The sequence below is a fragment of the Trachypithecus francoisi genome, unplaced genomic scaffold, assembly GCF_009764315.1.
Source record: "Trachypithecus francoisi isolate TF-2019V2 unplaced genomic scaffold, Tfra_2.0 Lachesis_group5, whole genome shotgun sequence".
Taxonomy (NCBI): domain Eukaryota; kingdom Metazoa; phylum Chordata; class Mammalia; order Primates; family Cercopithecidae; genus Trachypithecus; species Trachypithecus francoisi.
The window spans coordinates 133565213-133581051 of NW_022681470.1; the positions used below are offsets into that span (position 1 = coordinate 133565213).

At 49.9% G+C, this 15839-nt stretch overlaps 2 protein-coding genes and 1 pseudogene across 9 annotated transcripts in view; 2 read left to right on the top strand and 1 right to left on the bottom strand.

The window, feature by feature from the left end:
- The window catches only part of TMEM38A (transmembrane protein 38A), a 30677-nt gene extending 15891 nt beyond the window's left edge, over positions 1 to 14786 (bottom strand). The window contains exon 1 of one of the 3 annotated variants that reach the window (XM_033198565.1): positions 14555 to 14786. In XM_033198565.1, coding sequence (XP_033054456.1) covers positions 14555 to 14678 — 124 coding nt within the window. In that variant the 5' untranslated portion in view covers positions 14679 to 14786. Of the gene's footprint in view, positions 1 to 5386; positions 5466 to 14554 lie in introns of those variants that run through there. The other 2 variants (XM_033198566.1, XM_033198567.1) reach the window with 2 other exon arrangements.
- On the top strand, positions 1305 to 1722 carry LOC117075832 (annotated as a pseudogene).
- A 142-nt stretch (positions 14787 to 14928) lies between the features above and the next one.
- Positions 14929 to 15839, top strand: part of SMIM7 (small integral membrane protein 7) — a 30881-nt gene continuing 29970 nt past the window's right edge. For 4 of the 6 annotated variants that reach the window (XR_004434147.1, XR_004434148.1, XR_004434146.1 and 1 more), the window contains exon 1: positions 15702 to 15798. Coding sequence is in view for 2 of the 6 variants with exons in the window: in XM_033198568.1 (XP_033054459.1) it covers positions 15773 to 15798 (26 nt within the window). In the remaining 4 variants the exon portion in view is untranslated. Of the gene's footprint in view, positions 15799 to 15839 lie in introns of all 6 variants that reach the window. The other 2 variants (XR_004434149.1, XM_033198569.1) reach the window with 2 other exon arrangements.

Sequence of the window (15839 nt, forward strand, 5' to 3'; positions counted from 1 at the left end):
CTCCGCCTCCTCCTAGGTTCAAGCGATTCTCCTGCCTCAGCCTCCCAAGTAGCTGGGATTACAGGTGCCTGCCACCACACCCGGCTAATTTTTGTAGTTTTAGTAGAGAAGGGGTTTCTCCATGTTGACCAGGCTGGCCTTGAACCCCTGATCTCAGGTGATCCACCCACCTCGGCCTCCCAAAGTGCTGGGATTACAGGCGTGAGCCACAGCGCCTGGCCTGGACACCTTTTTTCTTCTTCTTTTTTTTTTTTTTAAGACAGCGTCTCGCTCGGTCACCGAGGCTGGAGTGCAGTGATGCAATCATAGCTCACTGCAGCCTCAAAGTCCTGGGCTTGGGCCTCCCAGGTAGCTAGGAGTAAAGGCATGTCCCACCATGCCTGGCAATTTTTATACTTTTTTTTTTTTTTTTTTATAAAGATAGGATCTCGCTGTGTGACCCAGGCTGCTCTTGAACTCCTGGCTTCAAATGATCCTCCCACCTTGGCCTCCCAAAGTGCTTGGATTACAGGTATGAGCCACCAGCAGGCCTGGCTATTTCTAGTGACATTGTAACAACAGTGATCTTAACAACAATGACCTTCTCTGTTCCATTTCTTAATTGAGAAACGTGTAGTGCACTCTACTCTGTAGAATTACCTTCTTCTTAGCTTGGTCAGCCTCACAGAGGGAAAATAATCATCAATGCCAGAGTTTCTCCTACAAACCCAGGTGAGTGCATCCATGGGCATAACCATATTAGAGGCAACTTGGCAACACTAGGGAAATATGAAGCGGTGCATCCCCTGGACCCCAGCAATTCCACTCCTTGCTATTAACCCCAAAGAAATAAGTGCCATAAACAAAGACATAGAGAAGGAAGATGTTTCACTGATACAATGTTGCAACACGAGAAAAGTGATAGCTACAGTATCTTAGTAAAGCTGTGGGAAGCCACAAAACGTGGAGTGCCATATAGTAGCTATTTCAAAGTGAACTAGGGTGGGTGCAGTGGCTCACCCAGCACTCTGGGAGGCCAAGGCAGGTGGATCACTCAAGGTCAGGAGTTTGAGACCAGCCTGGCCAACATGGTGAAACCCTGTCTTGACTAGAAATACAAAAATTAGCCGGGCATGGTGGCAGGTGCCTGTAATCCCAGCTACTCAGGAGGCTGAGGCAGGAGAATCACTTGAACCCAAGAGGTGGAGGTTGCAGTGAGACAAGATGGCGCCACTGCACTCCAGCCTGGGCGACAGGGAGACTCCATCTCAGAAAAAAAAAAAAAAAAAAAGAAAAAGAAAAGAAGAAAAAGAAAAGTGAACTAGGCGCGGTAGCAGCGTGGAGTCGGTGCCCTTAGTACGGCGCTGGCACCTTTAGTCTCGCCAGCCATGCGAACCCGTTTGTGCTTGGTATCCTAGTGCACACGCCTTGCAAGTGACGGCACCATGAGTTTGACTTCTACTTCCAGCGTACAAGTTGAATGGATCGCAGCAGTTACCATTGCTGCTGGGACAGCTGCAATTGATTATCAAGATCATCGAAATAAAGCTATGATAAACCTTCACATCCAGAAAGACAACCCCAAGATAGTACATGCTTTTGACATGGAGGATTTGGGAGATAAAGCTGTGTACTGCCGTTGTTGGAGGTCCAAAAAGTTCCCATCCTGTGATGGGAACAAAACATAAGGAAGAGAATGGAGACAATGTGGGCCCTCTCATCATCAAGAAAAAAGAAACTTAAATGGACACTTTTGATGCTGCAAATCAGCTTGTCATGAAGTTACCTGATTGTTTAATTAGAATGACTACCACCTCTGTCTAATTCACCTTTGCTGAGTTCTAAATGTGGGACATTGCAAACTGCAGCTTCACATTCATGGCATTTGTCTTACTTGTTGAAACATCGTGGTGCACATTTGTTTAAACAAAAAAAAAAAAAAGGAAAAACCAACCTCGTGGCCTGTGGGTTGTTTTGGTCTTGTAAGGATCCATTTCTTTAAAATATTGACATATAGAGTTGTATCTTACATAGAATATAGTTGTATCTTGAAGTCAACATATTAAATTATTCTCAAAATTATGTATTTGCAGATTGTACTTGTAAGTTTCAAAGAAAAATTACCGTCTTTTCATATTAACCTAGAAACTAAATATGATGTGGTTCCACTATATTAATTTCTTAATACAATCTAGGAAAGAAAAAACAAAAGAAAAGTGAACTAGACCTTGATTAGGGTTTTTCAGCCTCAGCCCTATTGACATTTGGGATCAGATCATTTTTTGCTATGGGGGCATCCTGGCATTATAGCATGTTAAGCAGCATCCCTGGCTTCCACCTACTAGATGACAGTGGCACCCTCCCCCACAGCTGTGACAACCAAGAATGTCTCCAGATATTGCCAAATTTATCCTCGGGAACAAAATCCCTTCTGGTTGAGAATCTCTGTTCTAGGTGTATCAACAAAGACAAGCCCCATAAGCGTACCACTGAGTGAAAATGTTGGGCTGCAAAATGATACACTTATGACCGGGCTCAGTGGCTCATGCCTGTAATCCCAACACTTTGGGAGGCCAAGGCAGGTGGATCACTTGAGGTCAGGAGTTGGAGATCAGCCTAGCAAACCGTCTCTACTAAAAATACAAAAATTAGTTGGGCGTGGTGGTGCACACCTGTAATCTCAGCTACGTGGGAGGCTGAGGCATGAGAATCTCTTGAACTCAGGAGGTGGAGGTTGCAGCAAGCCAAGGTCACACCACTGCACTCCAGCCTGGGCCACAGAGCAAGACTCTGCCTCAAAAAAAAAAAAAATTATGAGTTTTTTTGTGATTTTTTTTTTAAAGCTCATCAGCTATAGTTAGTGTAAGTGTATTTTATGTGAGGCCCAAGACAATTCTTTCTTCAAACATGGCCCAGGGGAGCCAAAAGATTGGACACACTTGTTTTACAGTAAAGTAATCAATACACTTGCCCCCTCCTCAATATCCCCACCAACTAACCATGTGATCTTGAACAAGCCACTTTTTTATTTCCACATCTCTTTTTTTAAAAAAATAAAGCAGAACATTGCTTCTTTGTCTAACTCCTGTTGAGGACTGGAATGAGCTTTTCCCTCCTCTAATCTCACCCTGGAATCATGAGCCCAAAATGCAGCATCTCCCTGCTCTCAAGGTTGTCCTACATCTCAACATTGACCAGGTCCTAGGGTATGAGGTAAAATGCTTTTCAGCTCCTCTCCTAGGGTCTATTTAAAACACAACTGGCTGAGAGTTAATCCCTCAGAGCAGCTGGTGGCCTGTGCAGAGGCCAGGTCGGGTGAGGCACCCATGTTTTGCAGAAATAGATACCTCTGCATCTAAAAATAACTCGCGGGGACTGAATTCTTTCCAGGATCTTTCTTGTGCCCTCTGGGATCATCCCAGGGCCTGAGGTTGGGGAATGGGGGTGGGGACCTCGGGTTTGCATGAGTTATGATCTGCCGGGCAGATGCTCATGTTTGCGGCATGTGTGTGCCCTGCTATGAAAGTCACATGTCGGCTGGGCGCGGTGGTTCACGCTTGTAATCCCAGCACTTTGGGAGGCTGAGGCAAGCAGATCACTTGAGCTCAGGAGTTCAAGACCAGCCTGGGCAACATGGCAAAACGTCATCACATGCCTAGCTTCTGGCTCTGCCACTCACTCTGGCATGGCCTTGGGCAAGTGACTGCCTGCCCCCGCCCCCCACCAAGCCTCAGTTTGCTTCACTGTCAAAAGACCAAGATAACGGCCAGGCACAGTGGCTCATGCCTGTAATCTCAGCACTTTGGGAGGCTGAGGCAGGTGGATCACTTGAGGTCAGGAGTTTGAGTTTGAGACCAGCCTGGCCAACATGGTAAAACCCCGTCTCCACTAAAAATACAAAAATTAGCCAGGTATGGTGGCAAGTGGCCATACTACTCAGGAGGCTGAGGCAGGAGAATGGCATGAACCAAGAAGGCAGAAGTTACAGTGACCCAAGATTTTGCCATTGCACTCCAGCCTGAGTGACAGAGCGAGACTCCGCTTCAAAATAAATAAATAAATAAATAAATATAAATAAAAATAAAAATAAAAATAAAATAAAAAAAAATAAAAAACAAAGTCTAGGTCCTTTCCCCTTTCCAAACCCCTTGGTTTCTCTTGATGGGTTTTGGGGCAGTCCCATGAAGTCAATAAGTTTTCAACTGCCGCATGCCACAAACACATTCCCCTCTCACTGGGTGAGCTTAGGCTAGTCCCTCCCTTCCCTGTGCCTCAGTTTGCCCACGTGTAGAATGGGGAGGCTGTCTAGGGTGACCAACTATCCCCTTTGCCTGGGTCCCAGGGGTTTCCTGGGACATGGGACTTTTTTTTTTTTTTTTTGAGATGGAGTCTTACTCTGTCACCCAGGCTGGAGTGCAGTGGTACGATCTCTGCTCACTGCAAGCTCCGCCTCCCGGGTTCATGCCATTCTCCTGCCTCAGCCTCCTGAGTAGCTGGGACTACAGGCGCCTGCCACCATGCCCGGCTAATTTTTTGTATTTTCAGTAGGGTCAGGGTTTCACCGTGTTAGCCAGGATGGTCTTGATCTCCTGACCTTGTGATCCACCCGCCTTGGCCTCCCAAAGTGCTGGGATTACAGGTGTGAGCCACTGCACCCAGCTGGACTTTCTTTTATTCTTTTTTGAAATGGGGTCTTGCTCTGTCGCCCAGGCTGGAGTGCAAGTGATTCTCCTGCCTCAGCCTCCCGAGTACCTGGGATTACAGGCACCCGCTACCAGGCCCGGCTAACTTTTGTATTTTTAGTAGAGACGGGATTTCTCCATGTTGGACAGGCTGGTCTCGAACTCCTGACCTCAGGTGATCCACCTGCCTCAGCCTCCCAGAGTGCTGAGATTACAGGCGTCAGCCCCCGCACCCGGCTGGACATGGGTCTTTCTTTTTTTTTTTTTTTTTTTGAGACGGAGTCTCGCTCTGTCGCCCAGGCTGGAGTGCAGTGGCCGGATCTCAGCTCACCGCAAGCTCCGCCTCCCGGGTTTACGCCATTCTCCTGCCTCAGCCTCCCGGGTAGCTGGGACTACAGGCACCCGCCACCTCGCCCGGCTAGTTTTTTGTATTTTTTAGTAGAGACGGGGTTTCACCATGTTAGCCAGGATGGTCTCGATCTCCTGACCTCGTGATCCGCCCGTCTCAGCCTCCCAAAGTGCTGGGATTACAGGCTTGAGCCACCGCGCCCGGCCGTGGACATGGGACTTTCAATGCTCATCTTGGGAAAGCCTGGACAAGGTGACCACCCCAGATCTATATCAGTCATTTCCAAAGATGCTGACTATGAGAGTGAAAAAGAGATGCTTAGCGCCTAGCAACGATGCAAGAGGTATTTCTGGAACTGTGCGGAAATGGAAAGTACCTGTGGGTGGAAATTTCAGTAGATGGATATTTTTAAAAAATCAGCTCTGCCTCGGCGGGGCATGGTGGCTTATGCCTGTAATCCCAGCTACTCCGGCAGCTGAGGCAGGAGTATTGCTTGAACTTGGGAGGCGGAGGTTGCAGTGAGTCGAGATCATGCCACTGCACTCCAACCTGGGAGATAAGAGCAAAACTCCGTCATCAAAAAAAAAAAAAAGAAAAGAAAAGAAAAGAAAAAAAAACAGGCCAGGTGTAGTGGCTTACGCCTGTAATCTCAGCACTTTGGGAGACCAAGGAGGGTGGATCATGAGGTCAGGAGTTCGAGACCAGCCTGGCCAATATAGTGAAACCCCATCTCTACTAAAATTACAAAAATAAGCTGGGCGTGGTGGCAGGTGCCTGTAGTCCCAGCTACTCGGGAGGCTGAGGTAGAAGAATCGCTTGAACCCAGGAGGCGGAGGTTGCGGTGAGCCGAGATCTCACTACTGCACTCCAACCTGGGTAATAAGAGCAAAACTCCATCTCAAAAAAAAAAAAAAATTAAAAATTAAAAAATAAGTAAATAAAACAGAAAAAATCAGCTCTGCCTCAAAAGAGAGGAAGATGCTTTGGGTCCCTAAGTCTGGTCTGTAATGGACTCTGTGACTTTCCCTCTCCAGGGGTCAATGCCTTATTTGCAGATGGCTGGGTGGTGCTAGAAAGGTCCCCAGGGCACTCTAGCACCGTGCTATCTAGTCGGAGGTATATGAAGCCTGGGGTACTGACTGAGTCTCTCAGTGACTCTAGGACCAGTCTTTTCCTCCTGAGCCTTTGAGTTCAGCATTCTGCCTCAGTTTCCTCCCCTGTAAAATGGAGATAGCAGCCTCTGCCTCACAAGGTGGAGCAGGGGTCAACAGCCTCTTGCCCTCTAAAAGCTTGTAGTTCAAACCAGAGATCTCAAAGCAGGGATCAAAGAACAGTTTTCTTTGGTCCTAACAGCATATGAAAAATGTTAAAATTTGTCTGGGTGTAGTGGCTCACACCTGTAATCCCAGCACTTTGGGAGGCCGAGGCGTGTGGATGACTTGAGGTCAGGAGTTCAAGACTAGCCTGGCCAACATGGTGAAACCCTGTTTCTACTAAAAACACAAAAATTAGCTGGGCATGGTGGCGGGCACCTGTAATCCCAGCTACTCGGGAGGCTGAGGCAGGAGAATTGCTTGAACCAGTGAGCCGGAGGTTGCAGTGAGCCGAGATCACATCACTGCACTTCAGCCTGGCGACAGAGCGAGACTCCTTCTCCAAAAAATTTTAAAAAGTTAAAACTGCAACCAAGATGTCCTGCAGGAAGTGAGTGGATAAACAAACCATGAAACATCCTTACTATGAAATATTATTTGGCCGAGTGCGGTGGCTCACGCCTGTAATCCAAGTACTTTGGGAGGCCAAGGCGGGAGGATCACCTGAGGTCAGGAGTTCGAGATCAGTCTGGCCAACATGGTGAAACCCCGTCTCTACTAAAAATACAAAAAATTAGGCGTGGTGGCACATGCCTGTAATCCTAGTTACTTGGGAGGCTGAGGAAGGAGAGTCACTTGAACCTGGGAGGCAGAGGTCGCAGTGAGCCAAGATCGCGCCATTGCACTCCAGCCTGGGTAATGAGCAAACGTCCGTCTCAAAAAAAGAAAAGAAAAGAAAGAAAAATAAAAAAGAAATATTATTCAGTGAACTATCAAGACATGAAAAGACATGGAGGAACCTTAAATGCATATTCCTAAGTGAAAGAAGCCAGTCTGAAAGGGGTACATACTGCATGATTCCAACCACAGGATATTCTGGAAAAAGCAAAACTCTGGAGATAGTAGAAAGATCAGTGGTTGCCTGGGGGCAGTGGCTCATGCCTGTAATCTCAACACTTTGGGAAGCCAAGGCAGGTGGATCTCCTGAGCCTAGGAGTTCAAGACCACCCTGGGCAACACAGTAGAACCCCCATCATCCTTTTTTTTTTTTTTTTGAGACAGAGTCTCATTCTATCGCCCAGGCTAGCGCACACTGGCACAATCTTGGCTCACTGCAATCTCTGCCTCCCAGGTTCAAGTGGTTCTCCTGCCTCAGCCTCCCGAGTAGCTGGGATTACAGGTGCCCGTCACCATGCCCGGCTAATATTTTGCATTTTTAGTAGAGACAGGGTTTCTCCACATTGGCCAGGCTGGTCTTGAACTCCTGACTTCAGGTGATCCGCCTGCCTCGCTCTCCCAAAGTGCTAAGGTTACAGGTGTAAGCCACCACACCTGGCCAAGTGTATTAATTTAAAAAAGAAAAAGAAAGATAAATGTTTGAACAGCCAACACAGACACACAGGAAAAATCAGTCCTGGGGGTTCCAGCCCCAACCAGGTAGAGATGTGCCTGCTTGGTTCTCACCTAGGGACAGATGGTTCCCATCTGGCTAGGCTCTGTGTAGTATACATCATCTAACTTGCCCCTGGAGGCATGGGAGTTTGAGATTTATGCACCAGATCAATGGTTCTCAGCTGGGAGAGACTGTGCTTCCAGGAACACTGGTAATGTCTGGGGCATTTTTGGTTGTCATTATTGGATGGTGTGGGGCAGGGTGGAGGTGCTACTGGCTTCAGAGGATGGAGGATACTACAAAACCTCCTGAAATGCACAGGGCACCTAATGCCCTGTCACCAGCGCAAGGCTGGGATACCCCAATGCAGGAAACCAGTTCTCATCTGCGGAACATCATAAAACACCAATGCTTGGTGCCAACCCCAGTAATTCTGAATTTTTATTATTATTATTATTTTTTTAGACGGAGTCTGCCTCTGTTGCCCAGGCTGGAGTGCAGTGGCACTATCTTGGCTCACTGCAACCTTCACCTCCCAGATTCAAGCAATTCTCATGCCTCAGCCTCCAGAGTAGCTGGGATTACAGGGTTGCGCCACCACTCCTGGCTAATTTTTGTATTTTTAGTAGAGACAGGGACTGTGTTGGCCAGGCTGGTCTCCAACGCCTGGCTTCAAGGGATCTGCCTGCCTTGGTCTCCCAACGTGCTGGGATTACAGATGTGAGCCACCTCCTCCAGCCCCATGATTCTGAGTTAACTAATTAATTAATTATTTTTCTGAGACAGAGTCTCGCTCTGTTGCTCAGGCTGGAGTGCAATGACATGATTTCTGCTGACTGCAACCTCCGCATCCCGGGTTCAAGCGATTCTCCCACGTCAGCCTACCAAGCATCCAGGACTACAGGCACCCGCCACCATGCTCGGCTAATTTTTGTATTTTTAGTAGAGACAGGGACTGTGTTGGCCAGGCTGGTCTCCAACGCCTGGCTTCAAGGGATCTGCCTGCCTTGGTCTCCCAACGTGCTGGGATTACAGATGTGAGCCACCTCCTCCAGCCCCATGATTCTGAGTTAACTAATTAATTAATTATTTTTCTGAGACAGAGTCTCGCTCTGTTGCTCAGGCTGGAGTGCAATGACATGATTTCTGCTGACTGCAACCTCCGCATCCCGGGTTCAAGCGATTCTCCCACGTCAGCCTACCAAGCATCCAGGACTACAGGCACCCGCCACCATGCTCGGCTAATTTTTGTATTTTTAGTAGAGACAGGGTTTCACCATGTTAGTCAGGCTGGTCTCAAACGCCTGACCTCAGGTGATCCGCCAGCCTCAGCTTCCCTAAATGCTGGGATCATAGGCGTGAGCCACCACGTCTGACTTACAATTCTGATTTAAATGAAAGAGGGATAGCAATCAGGACAAAAGGATTTTTTTTTTTTTTTTTTTTTTTGAGATGCAGTCTCACTCTGTCACCCAGAGTGAAGTGCAGTGGTGACATCTCGGCTCAATGCAAACTTCCACCTCTCAGGTTCAAGCAGTACTTGTGCCTCAGCCTCCCAAGTAGCTGAGATTACAGGTGTGCACCAGCATGCCTGGCTAATTTTTGTATTTTTTCTTTTCTTTTCTTTTCTTTTTTTTGAGATGGAGTCTCGCTCTGTTGCCCAGGCTGGAGTGCAGTGGCACGATCTCAGCTCACTGCAAGCTCCGCCTCCCAGGTTCACGCCATTCTCCTGCCTCAGCCTCCTGAGTAGCTGAGACTACAGGCGCCCACCACCACACCCAGGTAATTTTTTGTATTTTTGGTAGAGACGGGGTTTCACCATGTTAGCCAGGATGGTCTTGATATCCTGACCCTTGTGATCTGTCCACCTCGGCCTCCCAAAGTGTTGGGATTACAGGCGTGAGCCACTACGCCCGGTCTAATTTTTGTATTTTTTCTTAGTAGAGGCAGGCTTTCACCATGTTGGCCAGGCTGGTCTCGAACTCCTGACCTCAAGTGATCCGCCCGCCTCCGCCTCCCAAAGTGCTGGGATTACAGGCATGAGCCACCATGTCTGGCCCAAAAGGATTTTTAAAATCTCCCCAGGTGAGTCTGGTGTGCAGCTGAGTTTGAGAAGTACTGGTCTGAGAGATTCCTTGATGGGTCAAGGTTCAAGGCATCATTGATTCACTCACGTCTTCAGTTTTGCAGCCAGCACTCACTGCTTCCTTCTCTTTCCTCACGTGGAGCTTAGGGGCCCCAGAAATGAGCCAAATAACCCACAGATTTTGCTCAGATATAGACTTTCATTTGGCAGAGCTGGGTGGGGCCTGGGGCTCTGCATTTTTTTTTCCCCCTGAAATGGAGTTTCGCTCTTGGTTCTCATTGCCCAGGCTGGAGTGCAATGGCGCAATCTCCGCTCACTGCAACCTCCACCTCCCTGGTTCAAGCGATTCTCCTGCCTCAGCCTCCTAAGCAGCTGGGATTACAGGCGCATGCCACCACGCCTGGCAAATTTTTGTATTTTTAGAATAGACAGGGTTTCGCCACGTTGGCCAGGCCTGTCTTGAACTTCTGACATCGGGTGATCCGCCCGCCTCGGCCTCCCAAAGTTTTAGGATTACAGGCGTAAGCCACCAAGCTTGGCCAGAACTAACTTTTTCTTTCTTTCCTTCTTTCTTTTTCTTTCTTTCTTTCTTTCTTTCTTTCTTTCTTTCTTTCTTTCTTTCTTTCTTTTCTTCTTTCTTTCTTTCTTTTCTCTTTCTTTCCTTCCTTCCTTCCTTTTCTTTCTTTCTTTCCTTCCTTCCTTCCTTTCTTTTCTTTTTCTTTCTTTCTTCTTTCTTTCTTTTCTTTCCTTCCTTCCTTCCTTCCTTCCTTCCTTCCTTCCTTCTTTCTTTCTTATTTTTATTTTTGAGATGGAGTTTCGCTCTTTTGCCCAGGCTGGAGTGCAGCGGTGCGATCTCGGCTCACTGCAACCTCCATCTTCTGGTTTCAAGCAATTCTCCTTTCTCAGCCTCCCAAGTAGCTGGGATTACAGGAGCCCGCCATCATGCCTGGCTAGTTTTTGTATTTTTAGTAGAGACGGGGTTTCACCATGTTGGCCCTGCTGGTCTCGAACTCCTGACCTTGTGATCCAGCCACCTTGGCTTCCCAAAGTGCTAGGATTATAGGCATGAGCCACTGTGGGGGCTCTGCATTTCTAACCAGTTCCCAGGTGACATTGACACTGCTCAGCTGAGGACCACACTCTGAGCTTCATCCTTTCTCAGGATTCTCAAGAAAGCCTGACCCAGCCAGGCACAGTTGCTCATGGGAAGCTGAGGTGGGAGGATTGCTTGAGCCCAGGAGTTGGAGGCCACAGTGAGCTACGACTGCACTACTGCACTCCAGCTTGGGAGACAGAGCAACACCCTGTCTCAAAAAAAAAAAAAAAAAAAAAATTTAAAGTTAATTTGGTCGGGAGCAGTGGCTTACACCTCTAATCTCAGCACTTTGGGAGGCTGAGGCGGGAAAATAACTTGAGTTCAGGAATTCGAGACCACCCTGGCCAACATGGTGAAAACTCATCTCTACTAAAAATACAAAAAAAAAAAAAAAAGGCCGGGCGCGGTGGCTGATGCCTGTAATCCCAGCACTTTGGGAGGCCAAGGTGGGCGGATCACAAGGTCAAGAGATGGAGTTCATCAGATCACGAAGTCAAGAGATTGAGACCATCTTGGCCAACGTGGTGAACCCGCATTTCTACCAAAAACACAAAAATTAGCTGGGCGTAGTGGCGCATGTCTGTAATCCCAGCTTCTCGGGAGGCTGAGGCAGGAGAATCACTTGAACCCAGGAGGCAGAGGTTGTAGTGAGCCGAGATTGCGCCACTGCACTCCAGCCTGGCAACACAGCGAGACTCCATCTCCAAAAACAAGACAAAACAAAACAAAAAATTAGCTGGGTGTGGTGGCGGGTGCTTGTAATCTCAGGTACTTGCGAGGTTAAGGCAGGAGAATCACTTGAATCTGGGAGGCGGAGGTTGCAGTGAGCTGAGATCGTGCCACTGCACTCCAGCCTGGGCAAGAAAACAAGATTTCATCTCAAAAAAAAAAAAAAAGAAAAAGAAAAGAAAAGAAAAGCAAGCAAGCCTGACCCAGAAAATGCCAGTATCCAAGTAATACATTCCTCCATAGACTTCCCAATAAACATCACCACCCCTCACAAATGCATTAGACCTTATCCCTGACAAAATTCTCAATAGATCTTTATAATAGCTAGGAAAGGGAGTCTGGGGTTCTCTTACCAGTGATTCCATTTCACAGACAAATAAACTGAAGCTCATGGTGGTGAAATAACCAGTGTGGTATTTACTCAGTGCTAGTGGTAGACCTGACTCCCATGATTCGGAGACGTTTAGTTTCTTTCTTTTTTTTTTTTTTTTTTTTTGAGACAGGGTCTCACTCTGTTGCCCAGGCTGGAGTGCAATGGCATGATCATGGCTCACTGCAGCCTTCACCTTGCAGGGTTCAGGTAATCCTCTGACCTCAGCCTCCCTAGTAGCTAGGATTACAGGCACATGCCACCATACCTGGCTAGTATTTTTGTATTTTGTATTTTTATATTTATTTATTTATTGAGACAGAATTTCATTCTTGTTGCCCAGGCTGGAGTGCAATGGCACAATCTCGGCTCACCGCAACCTCTGCCTCCCAGGTTCAAGTGATTCTCCTGCCTCAGCCTCTCAAGTAGCTAGGACTACAGGTGCATGCCACCACACTTGGCTAATTTTTGTAGTTTTAATAGAGATGGGATTTCACTATGTTGGCCAGGCTGGTCTCGAACTCCTGACCTCAGGTGATCTGCCCATCTTGGCCTCCCCAAGTGCTGGGATTACAGGCGTGAGCCACTGTGCCCAGCCAGTTTCAGATTTTCTTTTTTTTTTTTTGAGACGGAGTCTCGCTCTGTCGCCCAGGCTGGAGTGCAGTGGCCGGATCTCAGCTCACTGCAAGCTCCGCCTCCTGGGTTTACGCCATTCTCCTGCCTCAGCCTCCCGAGTAGCTGGGACTACAGGCGCCCGCCACCTCGCCTGGCTAGTTTTTTGTATTTTTTAGTAGAGACGGGGTTTCACCATGTTAGCCAGGATGGTCTCGATCTCTTGACCTCGTGATCCGCCCGTCTCAGCCTCCCAATGTGCTGGGATTACAGGCTTGAGCTACCGCGCCCGGCAGTTTCAGATTTTCTAAGGTTCTGCAACTGCCCAAGGAACTGGCCTGAACCACCAAGAATTCTTCCCCAGAAAGGAAAGATAGCCCATGTTCATGTTAGGACAACACAAAAGCCTATTTTGTTTTGCAATGTAACTGTTCTTCAGGATAGCTTTTAAGAAAATGGCTCTGGCATGTGGATAGGCAAAAATAGAATAAAAATTCCTAGCAAGTACAGTGTAATCCTGTTAGCATAAGAGCGTGCATTGGCTGGGCTCAGTGGCTCACGCCTGTAATCCCAACACTTTGGGAGCCCTAGGTGGGCGGATCACAAGGTCAGGAGATCAAGACCATCCTAGCCAACATGGTGAAGCCCTGTCTCCACTAAAAATACAAAAATTAGCCAGGTGTAGTGGCGGCCGCCTGTAGTCCCAGCTACTCAGGAGGCTGAGGCAGGAGAATCGCTTGAACCCGGGAGGGGGAGTGCAGTGATCACCCCACTGCACTCCAGCCGGGACGACAGAGCGAAACTCCATCTCAAACAACAACAACAGCAATACCAAAAAAAGAGTGTGCATTTATGTCTATAACTACATAAGTATAAATGAATAGAAGAGAGATCAGGAAGGGTGGCCGGCCACCATTATGTTGACAGTAATTCTCTTTTTTTCCTTTGCCCTTTTCAGTTTGAGTTTTTAGTAAATAGGATTACTTATTTTTATCATCTGAGAATAAAGCTATTTCCTTTTTGAGCTACAGTGGTAATTTACATCTAAGTGGGAGGAAGGCTCATGAAGTTTGGGGTTCTTTTATTTTTCTAAGTCTAAAATCTATTATCTAGTAAGTTGCTGGTGTGCTAGAATAAGGATGAACAAGAAACATTTGTTCATGGTGAACCTTTTATAAAAATAGAACACGTTCTAAGGAAGCCATTCATCCTCATTTTAAAAATGACTTTTTAAAAAATCTAAGAAGCATGGTGTACCCTCCTGTGACCTCCCCAGTCTGGGGTCTGGAGCTGAGAGGGAGGACGCTGACCCCAAGTCACCCAGCCCTGGGATCGGTTCTGCTCCGTAAGCGGAAAGGATCTGGAGCCAGGGCTGGAAGAATTCCCGTGGGGACTCGGAGATTCAGCACCGTGAGGGAAGGGAGGGGAGTGGAGGGTGCTGGACAGTTGCAGCGGGGAGGAGAACCGGTGTCACTTTCGCTGAACCTGACCGCAGCCCCCGGCGGCGCGGCGGCCCTTATATAGACACCCCACTGGCGCTCCCACTCCGCGTGCCAAGGTCAAGGAGGGAGGTCACACCTGCACGCGGCCAGAACAGCTGCACCGACCCCCACCTGCACCCTCGCCACAGCCGGCGCCCCTTGCCCAAGTTCCTGCAGCTCTGATCCAACAAGGAGCCCCGACCTTTTCTCCACCCCTCCCCCAAGCACCTGTTCCCCGTCCTCTAAACGGGCTCACGCCTCTCCTTCCCTTCCTCCAGCTTCATCGTCCTGGAAGCTTCTCCCCCGGGCTCACCCCGGCGTGGGAGAACCCCATCATTCTCGCGCCTGACTACTCCCACGATGCAATCCTTGAACCTGTCCCCCGCTCCCTCCACCACGCACGGGCTTCCCCTCTCCGCGACCCCCAGCTGCCCCGGCCCCCTCAGCGCCCCGCCCCGGCTCACCTGGCTCATACTTGAGGTAGAGGATGGAGACGATGAAGTAACTGAGGTCGAAGACGGGGAAGAGCGGCACCCGTGAGAAGCTGAGCGCCAGCTCGCCCAGGCTCAGCGCCGAGAGCAGCTCCATGGCGCCCGCCCGCCCGCCGGGTGCCACCCGGGGCCCCGGTCTCGTCCGTCCCGCCGCCCGCGGCCCGGCGACTGCGCCCCCGCAGCTGGGCCCGCCCCCGCCCGCCAGGCGCCACCCCAGGCCCGGCCCCGCGGGAGAGGAGGGGCGACGGCCCACATCGGGACAGGTGGTGGGGACGCCCAGCATCACGGACGGAGCTGGACGGTCGGACGTCCCAGGCGCTGACCCTACTGCCATCGCGACCCCGTTCCGCCCAGCGAGGCGGGGTGCGGGGCACCCCTGCAAGGCGAGGGAGGCTGAGGGGCTCCCCATTCTGGGGGCCCGTGCCTCACGGAGCCCACCCACGCGGGACGCCAGTTCCCGTGGGATCAGCCAGGACTTTGTCCCCGTGGGCTCAATTAGGACCCCGATCTTCGGTGGAGCCCAATGAGGACCCCTACGCCCTGGTGGGACCCCATGAATCAGAACCCCTGCTCCCCGTGGAGATTGGTTAGGACCTCAGTCCTCTGTGGAGCCCCGTCAAGACTTTCCTGCCCCATACGGTCCGTTCGATCAGGAACCCCGTCCTCGGTGGGGCTCCGCAAGTCAGGACCCCCGTGTCTTGTTGGGGACAGCTCAGTGGGGCCCCCCGTTCCCCATGGGGCCCAGGAGGATCTCATTTTAGAGCCCAGTTGGTTGGGGCACCCGTTTCTAGGGACCCCACTGCGTCAGGACCCCGCACCCTGTGCCGCTCAGGAGTCAAAGGATTCCTTTTCTCCAGAAGCCCAATGTGAGACCCCATAAAGTGAACAGGCATTGCTGCCCAGCTAACCCTACGGCACTGAAGACCTCACGCATGCGCGGCACGCTTCGACGCGTGACCCAATCCCATCCCCAGGAGACCCGGCCCCTTCCATTCTGGCTCTCCGGGCCTCCCCAGCAAGGTGGGGCGCTAGCGCTCCCCTAAAGAGGCCTGGCCTGCAGAGGGTGGGACCTTGATCTTCGATTGGCCCAGCCCTCGCAAGTGTTGCTTTAGGATTGGTCGGCTTGTGCTCCTCTCCCCTCCCTCCCTGGGGCTTCCGCTTCCGGTTCTGACGGACGCTTTGGCCGTAACGATGATCGGAGACATCCTGCTGTTCGGGTAATTAGGGGGAACAGAGGCTGGGAAGAGAGGGCCAGGCA